This window comes from Terrapene carolina, unplaced genomic scaffold (assembly GCF_002925995.2).
Source record: "Terrapene carolina triunguis isolate 2854851 unplaced genomic scaffold, T_m_triunguis-2.0 Scaffold66, whole genome shotgun sequence".
NCBI classification, from domain to species: Eukaryota; Metazoa; Chordata; order Testudines; family Emydidae; genus Terrapene; species Terrapene triunguis.
This window is the reverse complement of record NW_020664417.1, coordinates 16,888,466-16,904,954: the sequence shown is the minus strand read 5'-3', so window position 1 is coordinate 16,904,954 and position 16,489 is coordinate 16,888,466. Positions and strand designations below refer to the sequence as shown.

General features: G+C 39.5%; 1 protein-coding gene across 1 annotated transcript in view; it reads left to right on the top strand.

The window, feature by feature from the left end:
* INPP4B (inositol polyphosphate-4-phosphatase type II B) overlaps nucleotides 1-16,489 on the top strand; it is a 312,722-nt gene that overhangs the window by 123,432 nt on the left and 172,801 nt on the right. Inside the window, exons 8-10 of the mRNA XM_029910663.1 lie at nucleotides 3,640-3,751; nucleotides 6,322-6,394; nucleotides 12,725-12,872. Of these exons, the coding sequence (XP_029766523.1) occupies nucleotides 3,640-3,751; nucleotides 6,322-6,394; nucleotides 12,725-12,872 (333 nt within the window). The remainder of the gene's footprint in view (nucleotides 1-3,639; nucleotides 3,752-6,321; nucleotides 6,395-12,724; nucleotides 12,873-16,489) is intronic.

The window sequence follows — 16,489 nt, the reverse complement described above, 5'->3', positions numbered from 1 at the left end:
ATCTCCTTCTCCCATTCCTGTTTCTGTGCCTTTTTCCCATAAGCATGGAATGCATTCCCCATTCTGGTTTGCTAGACCTTCACCCTCTTTATAGAAGTGTTTGCATGTGTGCGTGCATGCAAGAAACTCAGATTATTCCTGTAGGTTTCTGGTGCATCTCATCTTCTATGTTTCTGTCATTTGGATTGTAAGTGGTTTATGGCAGGGACTGTCATCATTTTGTATCTTGTGAGCACACTGTTGGTGATTAACAAGTTAGTATTGTAACTACTAGTGTAAATGCAATATAAAGCACACCAAAGTAGGGAAATTCCCTCTAATTCTTCTTTATTTAATTGTTTGTGTATGTGTATATCTCTGTTCTATGCACAGTATGACATATATAGAATACACAACATACTAATTCATTAGTACTTAAGCAAATATCAACAATCAGTTGTTTTAACCTAATATAGGTGGGATCTGTGGGCTTTTTCACTTCTTGTTTGTTTATTTTAGTGCTTCATTTCTCTCTCTTTTATTTTTCTCTGTCCAGGCAAGATTTTAATCTAATATTTTGTGTTTGAGTTCTAAATGCATAGCGTGTCTCTCTGAAAACCCTTATGTACCAATGGTACTTTAAATTCACAGTGTCTGACACAACTAATGATGGTTTCTCCCTGGACATTTATGGAGCGTTTTTTGATTTGTGTGCCTGTAGCATTCAAAAATAAGATTTGTTTTCATATTGTGATTTAACATTTCTATTTGCTGTGAGGAGATGAAAAAGGGGAGGAGGTGGACCAGAGTATCAAGATCTCGGTGTTTTCATTTCATTCTATTATAGTGCATTTCTTTTGTAGGTAGAATCAGACCTGTTGTGACCAATACATTCTCAAATATGCTTGCAGGTTTATTTTTTGGCCTGGAAATATTATTTCCTACGAAGAGTGAGCATAAGATTTTACTTTTACATTTTAGTTTCAGTCCAAGGCGACAGAAAAGCTTAAATTCATCACTGCCTGAAATTCTTGGTTAAATATTTAAGACTAATTGGTAATGTGACAAAAGTTTGGCATGCTGATCAAAATGCATTAAACTGTTGTGAACTGTCAATGTTTTACCAGTTTCTCCTGACATGATACATAAGTTTTAAAGGGTATATATGACCTGGCAACAGCAGTTTGCATGGCATACTCCCTTTCTCCTCAAAGATTGATTTATCTATTGAGTACTGGAGCTTGCTCTACCTGTGCCAATTGTGACACAAGAAAGAGAAAAGAGGTGAAAAATTAGGTCAAAGCTGTAGTCTGTAGTAATTCAAAGGACAGAGGGAACTGACATGAATCCATTAAATTACTGTTACCTTTTGTTTTTTAAAAGGACACTAGCAAATTATTTTTCATAAATTTTAAAATTGTTTATGTACTGTTGATAATAAATACCCCTGGCAACCTGAAATCCTGATTTTTCACTACCAATTTCCACCCCGTTGCTTGCTCACTTGTCAGTTAATCTAGGGTTGCTTGTGTGCTGAGCTGCTGGATTGTTTGTTTGTGTGTGTGTTTTATTTTTTATTATTGTTTGGTGCACTTGGTTTGTAGCAAACAACACCCCACATACATACCACACAAAGATTTATATACAATGTTACAAAGCTTATGTTAGAAAAAATTGTATTTCTGTATTGTCAGAGTACATACATTTAAATGTCTTCAATTTTAGATAACAGTGGCTAGTACCAATAAGTAAACATTTATCTTAAACCACAGAGGTCACTACATTTTAAGACTGTAGTGTCGGAACAGGAAAATATCCCAAATAACTACGGTGAACAAGGCCATAATCATGAAAAGACCTACACATGTGCTAAACTTTCCACACTCTGAGTAGGCCCATTGACTTCTTTTGGGACTCTTCATAGTGTGTAAAATTAAGGACACGTGTGAGAACAGTGCAAAGTCCCACTGAAGTCACTGGGGCTCTGTACAGGTGCAAGGAAAAGCTCCGAGGGTTTTTTTTTTTTTAAGTTATTCCCTCCTAACATGCCAACCATATAGCCCCTTCTCCAGTGCCTTCCTATTTCTTATCATACCATAACAAATTCAGGCTCCTCATTTTCACCTATACAGTCATAGGGCTCCGTGTCCGTCGCGGAAAGCCACGGATTCCGTGACTTTCCGCGACCTCAGTTACTTCTGCAGCAGCCAGTGTGGCTGACCCCAGGGCTGTCCAAGCAGCTGGCTCAGGGGGCAGCTGCTCAGGTGGCCCCATGGACAGCCACACCGGCCATTACTGGAGTGGCTCTGGCAGCCAGCCACTCAGGTGGCCCCCAGCCAACCGCACCAACCACTGCTGGAGCGGCTTGGGGCCAGCCGCACTGGCTGCTGCTCGAGTGGTCCCCGGGCAGCTAGCCCTGTGGACTGCCCAAGCAGCAGTCCCTGGGTTGGCCAGAGCAGCTGCTGGTCCGGTGGCTCCCGGCAGCTGGTGACACTGGCGCGCACACACCCTGCGGCAGCCCCCTGGGGCGCCTCTTCTCCTCCTCCCTTCCCCCCCCTTCCCCGCAGCAGCAGCTGCCCCAAGATTGGGATTTGTAGAGGGAATGAGGGAGCGAAATGACTGCAGAGATGTATTTGAAGGCAATATGAAGGCTACTATTTAGTCGGGTATTTTTAGTAAAAATCATGGACAGATCACGGGTCGTGAATTTTGTTTGTCGTCGATGACGTGTCCATGACTTTTACTAAAAATACCCTGGTCATTTCTCCCCCTCATTCCCTCTACTCTTCCCAATCTGCTCATTTTACTATGGAACTCCCAGTCTCTCTTTTAACTGCTTGCAATTTTATGCCTCTTACCATGCTGCCTGCTACACCTGGAATAGTCTTTCACTTTTCATCCTCCAAGTTCCTTTCCTCTCCTTAAAACCCAGCTCTCCAACAGTGCGTCCTCAATTCTTCTCACTGTTCATAATCCCCCAAACCAAAGTATTGATGTGTGCAGTAAATTGGTAGATTATAAAATGGGGCATTGGCACAATGTGTAATGGAGTTTTCTTAGAAGTACCCTAGGCCAGGTCTGCACTACAAACTCACATCGGCATAACTGCATCACTCAGGGGTGTGAAAAATCCATGCCCCGAGCGACGTAGTTATACCGACCTAATCCCTGGTGTAGACAGTGTTCTGTCAATGGGAGATCTTCTCCCGTTGACATAGCTACTGCCTCTTGTGGAGATGGATTAATTACACTAACGGGAGAAGCTCTCCCATCGGTGTAGTAGCATTTTCACTAAAGTGTTATGGTGGCATGCAGAGCTGCTGGAGCTTTTTAAGTGTAGACCTGCCCCTAGTCAGAAGAACATTTAAAACATTCATGGTATTTGTGGAAGAGTTCAATCTTCTTTTAGACAGCACTTGCCCATCTAGAGTTTTAACTAATATATTCAAAGTTCTCCTTGTTATAAGCCGTGTTGGACAAATACATTGCTGTCCTATTGTTACCATTTACTTTATGGTGGTAGAAAATGAGTTTAATACAGATGACAGCGGCTACAAAATGAATAGAAGAGCAAATGTCTACTGACATAAATATTTGTATTGCAGTGACGAGAGGCTGCTGAAGAATAAACTTTTTAATTTTAATTATTTTTGGTTTCAGAACTTCTGATGGTGGAAAGACAGTTGGTACCATAGACGTCAGCTTTGTGAAGATGGGGGAGATAGAGAAGGGGGAAGTAGACCACATCACAACAGATGTGCAGGGACAAAAGGTATGAAATCAGTTAGCTCATTGCACAAATTAAATTAGAATGATCAGTGGTGCCAGATGCCTATATTACTAATACCACACTGGGATTTAAGTTCTCATTATTCAAAAAAGTTAAATGAGAAATCAGCTCTGGAATGAAGTACAATATATGTGCTCAGTTCTCTCAACTCAAAATACATTTGCATAGAGCTGTGCCAAGTGATACTCTGTTCTCAAACGTTCCCCCTCTGTTTTGTTAGAACAAAAGTATTCATTTAAACCTCAATCAACCATAATTAACCACTACTTGAGAGCTGTCAGAATGTAGTATGAGGCACTAGTGTTGTGAAGGGTCAAAACTTGGGTTTGGCTTTATTAATAAGCACAAAATACATAAGTTGAATTATAGGCCAAGCTGCCTTCCCAGGCTATTCCTCTCTTGGTGCAGCTTGGCCCTACAATTTAAATTCCTCTGCTGTGAGAGGACCACTCCCCTCGTCCCCAAGCCCTGTTATTTATTCGAGGCAGTTAATGAGCTATATCAACCATAGTGAGTCTGCAGGAATTAATTGGTATCTCCTTGCTGGGTTCCAATACTTGTTGATGGGGTGGGTTGACAGAAGAACACAGTAAACTTGTTACAGCCATAGTTTCAGTGGGCTTTGAATGCATTTGTTAAATTAAGTGAGACACAGTTACCCAATTTCCTGTTTGTGTGTGCAAACAGGTGAGGGTGCAATTCCAGAGACATTTTTGAGGAAGTTGCACTACTTCCTCATCAATATATTGAAATACCCACAACCAATTAGTTTTGAACTGAGTGTAAAATTCAGTATGCTGAAAGTCTGCAGATTCAGGCAGAAGGAAACTGGTAGCCAACCCCAGATCTGGGATGTTGATTGGTACAAAACAGACCACCTCCAAAGGGCAACATCTCCCCCTTGCTCACAAACCTTTTCACAGTACACTCACAGCCCTCCTACGACCAGATGTTCACATGAGGATCTGGCTGTTAGTACCATTCAGAATTCAGAGTAGGGTGAGGAATTACTAGCATTAGTAGAGATTTCTGTCCTGATGTTCTTAAGTCCTGAATGTTTTACTAAGTGCAAGGTCAGCCCAAAATAGAAAGGGAAAATACTAAAATAGTCCGCTTGAACAAGAATTTATTATACTAATCACTGACTCCTTGGCTGCAGACACTCTCTTGCTAATGTAACCCATGTGGTTCTGCTGTGTAGAAGGGCAGAATTCCTTGTATGGTACAGAGCTTTGATACATAGGGGTTCCCCTTGCAATAGAGAGCATGGGGGGCAGATAGGGCCACGTCTGGGAAGGCTATGGAAGAGGCAGAGATGAGAGCAGAATATCTGCTGCTATATAAATCCTTTTTCCCTCTGTCCCAACTCCTGTGGAAAGGGGGCGTGGCAGCAGCCTCCAGAGACTTGCTTAGGGCAGGTCTACACTACCCGCCTGAATCGGCGGGTAGAAATCGACCTCTCGGGGATCGATCTGACGGGACGCGATAAGACGCGACAATCGATCCCCGAATCGACGCTCTTACTCCACCAGCGAAGGTGGGAGTAAGAGCCGTCGACGGGAAGCCGCAGAGGTCGATTTTGCCGCCGTCCTCACAGCGGGGTAAGTCGGCTGCGATACGTCGAATTCAGCTACGCTATTCGCGTAGCTGAATTTGCTTATCTTAAATCAACCCCCCCCCCTGTAGTGAAGACGTAGCCTATGACTGCCTCACTGTTGCAGTAGAAGCTGCAAAATACTTTGTCAGCCTTTCCAACACGTGAAGGAAGGATTCCTTCTATCTTATTCTGCACTAAACAGAATGATGCAAAGCATAGTTATGTGCTTTGTCTGTCTGTCTGTTTAGGATTTAGACCTAAAAGAAATACAAGAACACAACAGAAGCTGGTGTGCTGCCTTTGAAAGGAAAAAAACCAGTTGACAAGATTTAAAAATATAGCTTTCTTAAAACATTAGAGCTCAGAATTATACATGAGTGTGAAGCCAGAAGAGGAGCCATTAAAAATGGTTTAGAAGATTATGTAAAAGTAAGTAGTGCTAAGAGATGAAATCATCAAGTGAGGAAAGAGATGTCAAAAAGAGGACAGTAAAAAAAAATTCCCACCTTTTCCCCCCAACCCTGATTTAAAAATGCGTTTGTACTAAATAATGCTGCCTGCCTGCTGTGATTTTGAGAGTAGCCCTTGAAAGAAATTCCTTTGAAATTATATAACTTGTCAAAAATTGTTTTCTACTATGCTATTGCCTTTTTGGAAAGTTCTTTCTACTGCATTTTGGGACAATCCTTCATGTTTTGCTGCCTTCTGTACAGAGACTCCAGTGTTACAACCTATTATTAAATATTACAACTGAGTTGTACAGGGAAAATGCAAATTAGTAATTAAAAATAAAATCGCTTCACAAAACAGGTAGGGTTAGAAATATAGCTTATCACAAATATTTTGTCCAAGGCCATTCATATTTAACTGTTTTACATTTCTTTTGCAGCAACTTCTGAAAAATTCCATTTGTGGTTATGTTTCCTTTCAAAGTGTTACATCTTTTCTTTTGTAGTGTGCACTGGTGTGTGAATGTACAGCACCTGAAGGCATAAGTGGTAAAGACAGCTTACCTCTATTAAATGCAGGTATGTGTTATAACATCATAATTTCTTTAAATAATTAGGGCTATAATACTGTACTAGGTTATCTTTGTTAGTGGGAGAACGTAGGGAAAACCGCCAAAATCTCATGCATACAAGGATTTTGAACAGAGCACTTTTAAAATGTTGTGCCCCATTTAATGTTCACTTGAAGTTTAACATTTGCATCTATATAAGCCACAGACGCTGAATGTTTAATAAAAGCTAACTACAAAAGATGTTCAAAGGGCATTTTAGTAGTTCAAACAACAAGATGTTTGTAATTCTTTTATGTATATATTCTAATGCATTTTGAGTAGATTGCCATTAGATTCCAAAACAATGGGCTGCTATACAACAATACCAGTTTTGAAGAGTTTCAGAACCACTAGAGATTTAAGATGTTTTCCTGAAAACCCTGCTCCTGGAAGCTTTCTTCATTCACTGGAGTAGAGTGCAGTTGACTACTTGTGTGAGGAAGGATTTGCAGTAACTGGCCCCGAAAAGTTAGACTTTGTGGTACTCTGCTGAATACTCTTACATTTGGAGCCTTATCCAGTCCCTATTGAAGTCAGTGGAAAGACTCCAATTGACTTCAGTGAGCATTGGATGAGGCCCACTGTTTTTTGTAATGTATGGTGTTGTGTTAATGACTATAAAGTAGTTATAGTTGCACACACATTTGACTCCTGAGTACGCCTCTCTCACTGTTTATACAATGTTAGCTGAGATTGTGTTGAAAGCCCTGTGATTTTAAATGGAAGGGGCTGCTGGCAGGGCATTTTGAGGTCAGAATCTGCTCCGGAGCTCACTTCAGACTTTGGTTTGAAGTGTTTATATGCTCAACCCATTTCTCTCTCTTTCTCATTATACAAAGAAATATTACATGATGGTGTGGAGTGCTGTAAAAGTGTTATCAGCCTAAGTATAGGAATTTACATCTCTCAGCAGTAAGAAAGACACAAGTAAGCTATGCAGGTCACCCAAAACATACCACACCAGTATGTATTCTTTATGACCCACATACATTACAGATAGAAATATGTTTTTTAGAAACCCGTAAAGCCTTATTTACCATGAGACCAAGTGCTCAGGTCTCAGAGGGAGTCATGAAAACCTCTAAAAATGACTTGAAATAACTTTTCCTGATATAACGCAACCCGATATAACATGAATTCGGATATAACGCGGTAAAGCAGCGCTCCGGGGGGGCGGGGCTGTGCACTCCGGTGGATCAAAGCAAGTTTGATATAATGCGGTTTCACCTATAACGCGGTAAGATTTTTTGGCTCCTGAGGACAGCGTTATATCGGGGTAGAGGTGTATATAAAATATCACAATATATTTCTTGTGATCTTTGAATCCAGTTGGGAAGCCTATTTGTAACCCTGTAAAGCTGCTATTTGTAGTTCTGCATGACTCTGAGATATAGGATTTTAAAACTGACATTTTTATGTATAAAAAACATGTTACAGGTCCAGTAATGAGTCTTGCCCATCCTGGGCCGCTGGTGGGTTTTTTTGTTTTGTTTGTTTTTGCGGGGAGGAGGAGAAGCCCACATATTGGGGGGAGAATGAAAAATATTTTTCTGGTTGCTTGATTTTTTTTTTTTTAGTTGAAGCTACTTGGGGGAGATTAGGGGCTGGGAGAGATTAGTAATGTAACCTGAACTTTACCTATGAAACAGAGATGCATGATAAATTAGTTTAGCACATGGCTCTATAATTTATTACATAAATATCATCTCCACATATCTGGGTTTATATGAATCTCTCTGTGTTTCTCCCCCCATATATATGTTCTCTATATACCTCACACTTTCCCTCTCTTTCGGTGTATATGCATTTGTGTGTAAATGTGTAAACAGTGTCTCTCTTTCTGATGTGTGTATACTGCACTGTATATACTTACTCCTTGGGGAATTCTGCATCAAAAAAATTAAAAATTCTGTGCACAATTTTTATTTGTCAAAATAACACACTATATTCACTCCAGTTCAGGTACTTTGGTAATTTATTTCAAAATGTTTGTCAGCAATACAGACAACAACAAAAAAGATTCCCCCAGGAGTACAGAGTTAAAGAAACCCCTATGACAACCCAGTTCCAGCTGGGAGGTGCTGGAGGGGGCTACATGTGGCCCCCCTGAACCCAAACAGTCACCCCCCCTCTTCCCAGAGCCCAATCGTGGGGCACCGCCCCCCCCCCCCGCCCAGACACCTGCAGCCTCCCTCCCCTCAGCACCTTTACTCCCCTCAGCTTCTTTACTGTCCCACCGGGAGATGTAGTGTGGCCCTGCCCTTCCTCATCCTTTGCCAGAGCTGGGTCTCCCAGGCCCTCTCCTGTCCCTGAGCTGATGAGGATCAAGCCAGGCACCAAGAGCATGCAGAGCCTACATCCGTGCTGGGCTGGGCGCTCTGCTCACTTCGAACTGGAGAGCTGGACTCTGCAGAGTCCAGTGGTCCCTAATGGACAGCAGCAGCTCTGCAGCCCCAATTCTGCAGGGAAAATATGAAATTCTGTGCAGAACATTAATTCTGCGCAAATTCTGAATTGTGCAGTGGTGCGGAATTCCCCCAGGAGTAATGTACTGTGTATGTACCTATATATGTGTATTACAGTATAAATTTTTGATTCTCTGTCTCGAGTTGTTTATCATGCCAGGGAAACTATGAAACTTTACAAAAAAGAAGTGGGCATAGTAGGACATTGGCATTCATCTCAAGCCTGGATCTTAATACATGAAACTCACAGACCTCAAATGAGTTGTGAAGCCCCTATTGAGTGATGTAAATGAATATCTCACAGAGCCTCATCATTATTCCATTTTTAACTCGAGACTTCATTTATACTATTAGAAATTCACTTATCCATTTATAATACTGGAAATTAAAATAATTTTCTCGCATGTTTTTCACGTAAAGGTATGAAAGAGGAGAAAAGTAACTAAAATCTAATAAAAATGAGCAAAACTGAAGTTATTTTTTTCTGAAATAATATGTATGCTTGCTTTTATTCTAAAGGGAAAAATCCATAAATAACAACAGTATTAGAATTTACAACATGACAGTAGTTTGCTTTGATCTTCATTAGACAGTGAACAGAAGTTCAAACAAGAAATAATGTTCACTCTTTTTGTTTTATAAGTTTTATTTGGGGGAGAGAGGGGAGGGCTGAAGAATAGCATGTGGAGAAGTAAATGATTTCCAAGGAACAGAAAACACTGCGGTCTTTACATTTACAGTGAGAATGTCAGAAAATGCAGTTTGATAAATACATAGCAGTGATTTCCTGGCTTCCACACATAGATGCACTTTTAAAAGAGAACTTTCTCCATTTTGCTCAGTGAAATGTTTTGACAGTTCGTACATAAGCAAGTCTCTCTCTACATAAATTTCACAGTTTTATAAATGTAGGGAGTTTTGGATTGAGCAAGCATTTACTCCATATGTTACAAAAGCTAAATGCGTTACTGCCAAGGCCAAACATTCAAAAGTCATGAGGCACGCCCCCTGAAAATGATGAGACTGGCTTAAAAATCATGAGATTTAAACAATAATAAACTTGGGATGCTTTTTAATTTGTCTTCTGGCTTTCAGCCTTTAAAGTTTCCTAAGCTTTTCTCCATAACCATAAGGTCTAGAAACTTAAAAAACAAAGCAAAAAGGAAAAAAAAAAGGCAAGATTGTTACATAATCACCTGACTCCAAGAGCTGTGGCTTTAAGAAAAATTCCAAATATCTGAAAATTCTCAAAGAAATCACAAGAGTTGGCAAAGCTGCAAATAAGACTACTTGGACTCCTATATTGAGCAAAGGTTTGCAAGATATGATCCAGAGTTTTCAATTGAAATGCTTCTCTTGAGCTTGCAGATAGCAGTTTTAGCCTTTTGTCAGCATTGGAGACACTGCTAGGATGACAATACAACAGCAACAATTGTTCATTAGTCTTTGTGTTGCCTAAACTCTGGTTAAATGCAAAAAGAAAAACTCCTAGAGCCAAATTTTCAAGGTGGCCGCTTTTGTAATTTTTTTTGGCATTATTGCACATACAGATTTGCACAGGCAAATGTGAGTTATTACATGTTGTGAGTGCAAATTTACAGGTTCTTGAAAATGTTTCAGATATTCAAAAAGCTACACAGGGATGAGCTTTTCATGTCTAGATTAGCATCTGAAATCTACTCATAGTGAACAGATTCCTACATTACAGTAAGCACTAGAGTTGACACATGTTGGCAGCTCTCTGCTCATGGGCCAAAACAGAATCAGCTATACATATTGAATTATCCTTTCAAGTCTGAAGCTTGTCACTCCAATGTCTTGGTTAAGGAACATTGGGGTATTTTACACTGCTGTGGATTAAGACAGGACTTCAGTGCTGTCAATAAAACATCTTTCATTAACTTAGTCACAACGAAAGAGAAAAAATAGGAAATGTTTCATAGTGTTTGAACCAAGTGATATTTTGAATATATGCTTCTGAATTCCAGAAGTCTATCGGAATGGATAAGGCACTAGAGAAAATACTTTGTGACCTTGGACAAGTCATTTAACCTCCATGTCTGTTTCCTTCATCTGTAAAATTAAAACAACAATGCCTGATCACTTTTGTGTAGGTACTTTGAGATCTATAGACAAAAAATGCTGCTGATCATCTGTGCTAAACATCATTAAGGATTATTATGTTTGCTTTTTTAAATTATTCTTTGTTAATATTAAATAATTTAGTTTAGAAGTAAATTTATTATCAATAAAAAAGAGGTTGATACCTCAGAGGTCTTAAGTTTTACATGGAAGAAGAGTAGTTTCATGAAATTTCTTCAAAACCAAAGAAAGAGAACAGTTCCTGAAAATAAACAAGAGCTGTTAAAAATGAGCATGTGCAATATTGGCTCTTTATGAAGTGGGCTGTAACTTTGTCTACCAGTAATCATCTCATTTATGTAGATCCTCTAGTTTTATTGTTTTCGTTTCAGTCCTTTTTTTATTTTCATAACAAGTCTGATTTTTTTTAAAGTGCATTTGTGAATCATTGATGGTTTGGCCTTTGTTTATTATAGCTGTGATATTCATGCTGCATGAATCAGTGTACGTAGGCAATAATAGGAGGGAGTGCTTCCCACAGTAGTGAGTTGTAATGTAGGTTGCAAGATCCACTTGTTGATGTGCTTTTAAAAGCAACAGTTTCTTCAAAGCGATCACAGGTCATGCATTTCTTTGAATTATACAATAGTGAGTGTCAGGATCAATGAGAGGCTGGTCCAAGGCAGCTTTTACCAGTAATGTGAAAAGATCAGTAGCTTGATGGAGAGTTGGAGGGTTCAGATTGCTGTCTAAAGTCATTCTGAATTAAAAAGCAGCGGATGTGTATGTGTGTTTTAATGACAAACATTTATCTCCCAATAAGCTTATCTAGGAAGTAACAGAAAAGGTAACTTTTCTAGGTTTCCCCTGTGTGCTTCTTCTGGAGAATCAGTAGAGAACAGAAAAAGGGCTCAAGGGCAGAGATAAGGAGAGCACAGGAATTGCACAGGCTCATTATAGAGCATCATTATGCAATTTTGATGAAAATATGACTATGCAGCAGATCTGAGAGAAAAAACATGCTGTTCTTAGGCTTAAACGTGCAAGGCGCTGAGACCTTGTTCGCTGACAAAGAATTTAAGTACAAGAGTAATCCCTTTTCTGGATTAGGGACAGAGTGCTCAGCACCTTGCAGGATTGAGCCCGAGACTGTTACATATAGTTCTGGAGGGTGCTAGACTGCAGTGACATATCAGTGAGGCATATTTTCCTCTTAAAATACATATGCAACACCTGTTTGTGTTAATGACCTTTATGTTTGTGTAGCTAGGGAAGGATATACCATAAAATCTAAATCATTTGGGATGTGCTGCATCTGCCCCATATGGTTTCACTTTCAAATATATGGAAGCCTGAGAGTTCAATAACACACCTTGCACATGGTTACAGATAATGTTATCAGCTCTTAGCATGAGATTTCACTGTTTATTTATCCATCAGTTAAGTTGCTTTTTACTTTTGTCTCATGAATATGTGCCAGAGAGCTTGAGCTTGCATTCTTACTGCAGCAGTAATGATAAATGTACCAGATACCTACTGTACTAGGTAGAATGTAATTATCTACTGCACTGGGTTGTGCAGCCTTGAGTGCTATGTTTTTAATGAATAATACATTTATCTTTGGATTTAAGTTTGGAAATACAGGAGGGCAGAGAAATAATTTTACATTTGTGGACTAAACAATTGTAGTTGCTTCTGAAAGAAACATATAGCCACAATTAAGCAATGCCATCATTTTTTCTCTTCTACAGTGTTAAAAAACCCAATCTGTAAATTATACAGATTTCCCACTTCTGACAACAAGTGGCTGCATATCCGAGAACAGATGTCTGAGAGCACTCTTTCTTTCCATGTTCCCAAGGAATTGATCAATCTGAACATAAAGGAGGATATGAGAAGGTAAGGGTAACAAAATTACAAAATAAAAACGGTTAATATCTTTTCTTAGGCATTATTTCTTAGTTGAGGTAATATACATGATTATTGGTGAAGGTAAACTAAAATATTTTATGAAATGGGTAAGGAAATATGATGATCTCACTGGCTGATAATTCATAGCTGTGACAGTAATCAGCACTATTCGTTTCTCAGAAATTCTAAGAGTCTAGTGACTATAAATTCTGAGCAGTGAATTGTGCCAAATACAGTCATGGCTCTGAACTTCTGAGAATCAACGTTTGATTAATAATATAAATATTTTGAATAATTAACATTTTATAATCACAATAACACATGCCATGGTGTGAACTGCTCTATAGAGAGCTTGGCTTTATGCCTAGCAGCATCAATGGTGCGGATTACTACAACACAAGCAATAAGATTCAACACAGTTGGAATGAAGTGTAGGAGTAGTGAATATACAAATCACTTTCCTATAATTAATTTATATTTGTTAGTTAAAAGTGTGCCAGGTTTCAGATGTGGTGCTTTGTACAATCTTCCCATATGAATGTACCTATCTAATCAAAGAGGACTTCCAAGGAGCATAACAGAAAACACAGCCCAGGGAAAGGTGGGCAGGAGCCAAAGGTGGCATTAATCCACTTTTGTGCCACCCAGATTCTTGGCTGCTGCCAGGGCTGAAACAGCTTCCTGACCGTGGATGCCCTGCAGCATAGAATTTCCGTAGTAAGTAACAACACCATTGCCACAATCCACCCTCTCTGCTCCCTGGTATGACTTCAGTGTGACCTGCAAGGTGGGGGGATCTAGGGCTACATACATAGGTTCTATGCAGCTCCTGCAATGGAAGAATGTTCACCATGGTCTTTTGCAACTCCACTGCACCCCCTTTATGCTACTGGAGCAGCATGTGAGGGCCAGAATCATCCTACAATGCCTCTGAAGTCAATGGCAAAACTCCTCTTGTTGTCAGCCGTGGTGGATCCAGCCATTAGTCATACTATAGGTATTCACCCTGGCTTAATCAGGAGATCTTGAACAAACCTGAAACTCAAAAAAGAGTCATACAAAAAGTGGAAACTAGGTCAAATTATGAATATAAATAAAACAACACAAGCTAGTATGGACAAATGAGAAAGGTCAAGGCAAAAAATGAGATTAGACTCCTAAAGACATGAAGAATATTTTATAAATAGAAAAGAAGCAAGAGGAAGACCAAGGACAGGGTCAGCCCATTACACAATAAGGGGGCAAAGACAATAATGGAAAATACAGCAATGGACAAAGTGTTAAATGTCTTTTTTGTTTCAGTTTTCACCAAAAAGGTTAGCAGTGATTGGATGACTAATATAGTGAAACATGAGTGAAACTGTGATAGGATCTGAGGCTAAAAAAGGAAAAGAACAAACATTACTTATACAAGTTTTCAAGTGGATAGGGCCTTAGAATACTTAAGGAACTGGCTGAAGAGATCTCTGAGCCATTAGCAATTATCTTTGAGAATTTGGGGAAGACAGGAGAGATCCCAGAGGACTGGAAAAGGTCAAATATAGTACCTATCTATTAAAAAGGGGAATAAGGACAACCAGGGAATTATAGACCAGTGAGCTTAACTTTGGTACCCAGAAAGACAATGGAGCAAATTATCAATCAGTTCGTAAGCATCTAGAAGAAAATCATGTCAGACCAGCCTAATATCTTCCTTTGACATGGTTACAAGTCTTGTAAATAGGGGGGAAGCAGTAGATGTGATAATCTTGACTTTAGTAAAACTTTTGATATTATGTCACGTGATCATCTCATAAATAAACTAGAGAAATATAGGCTAGATGAACCTACTATAAGGTGGATGCACAACTGGTTGGAAAAACCAACTCAGACAGTGGTTATCAATAGTTCACAGTCAAGCTGGAAGGGGATATTGAGTGGGGTCCTGCATGGAGCTGTTCCTGGTCCAGTTCTATTCAGTATCTTCATAAATGCTTTGTATAATGACTTAATGTATACATTTATAAAGTTTTTGGACAATACCAAGCTAGGAGGGGTTGCAATCATTTTGGAGAACAGCATTAGAATTCAAACTGATCTTGATAAACTGGAGAAATGGTCTGAAATAAATAGGATGAAATTCAATAAGGACAAATGCAAGGTACTACACTTCGGAAGGAATAATCAGTTGCACACATACAAAATGGTAAATGATTGCCTAGGGAGGATACTGTACAAGAGGATCTGGGGGTTATAGTGGATCACAAACTAAATGTGAGTCAACAACGTAACACTGTTGCAAAAAAAGCAAACATCATTCTGGGATGTATTAGCAGCACTCTACTCAGCACTCATAAGGCCTCAGCTGGTGTACCGTGTCCAGTTCTGGGCACCACACTTCGGGAAAGATGGGGACAAATTGGAGAAAGTCCAGAGGGAGAGCAACAAAAATAATGAAAGGTCTAGAAAACATGACCTTTGAGGAAAGATTGAAAAAATTGTGTGTTTAGTTTGGAGAAGAGAAGACTTGGGGGGAACATAAGTCTTCAAGTTCGTAAAAGGTACTTCTAAAGAGGAGGGTGATGCATTGTTCTCCCTAGCCATTGAGGATAGGACAAGAAGTAAAGGGCTTAAAATGCAGCAAGGGTGACTTAGGTTATACATGAGAACACTTACTGTCAGGATAGTTAAGCACTGGAACAAGTTACCAAGGGAGGTTGTGGAATTGGAGGTTTTTAAGAAGAGGTTAGACGAATACCTGTCAGGATGGTCTAGTATCTGGGCAGAGAATTGAACTAGATGTCCCTTCCAGTCCAACATTTTCTTCAGATACAATGATGATGGGTGTGATATAAAGCTTAGATTAATTATTATAGTATTTGATTCTACTCTTTAATATTGTTTATGTATTTATAAAATGGATAGCCTGTCCCTGTTTGGGAATACAAGTGTTCTGGGTTTGGTTTGGTTTTTTACATAAAGTGTTGAAATCAAGTTACTCTGGCTGCACAGTTTAGTTGCTTTCCTAAATTTTATTGGTCAAAATAGTAAGGGATTATTTCACCTATATTGTTTCTTGTGCATTAACATTACCAAAACCATTACAGAGTAGGAAGTTCTGTATTGTAATAATGAGCTTCTCGGGTGAGGCTATAACAACATAAAATAACAGGTATTTACATTTTAACTATAATTTAGTACTCTTATTAGAATAAGAAAGTGACTTTGGAAGAGTAAATAATAGAAATGTCTGTCTTATCTGGCACCCATCATCATGGCATCTGCGTGCCTGCCAAAGCTGAATAAATAAATTTCATCAGCCTTCTACGGAGGAAGAATTCTAGTCCACACTTGCTGGACCCAGGAGTGTAGAGGTAGGAGAAATCTGCTTCCCCAATCTCCTCTCTGAGTGGCAAATCTCCCCAGAAGCGTATATAGAAGATATCCATGCCTCTGCTTCCCTCTCATGTACATCATCTTCCCAGTGACAAATTTACAGAAGTTGCAGTTGCTCCGGGGCTGGGGCAGGTACTGACAGTTTCAATGTTGCTACTAGGGTAGCTGTTGAAACTTAGTAGAGTGTGTGTGTGTGTGTGTGTGTGTGTGTGTGTGTGTGTGTGTGTGTG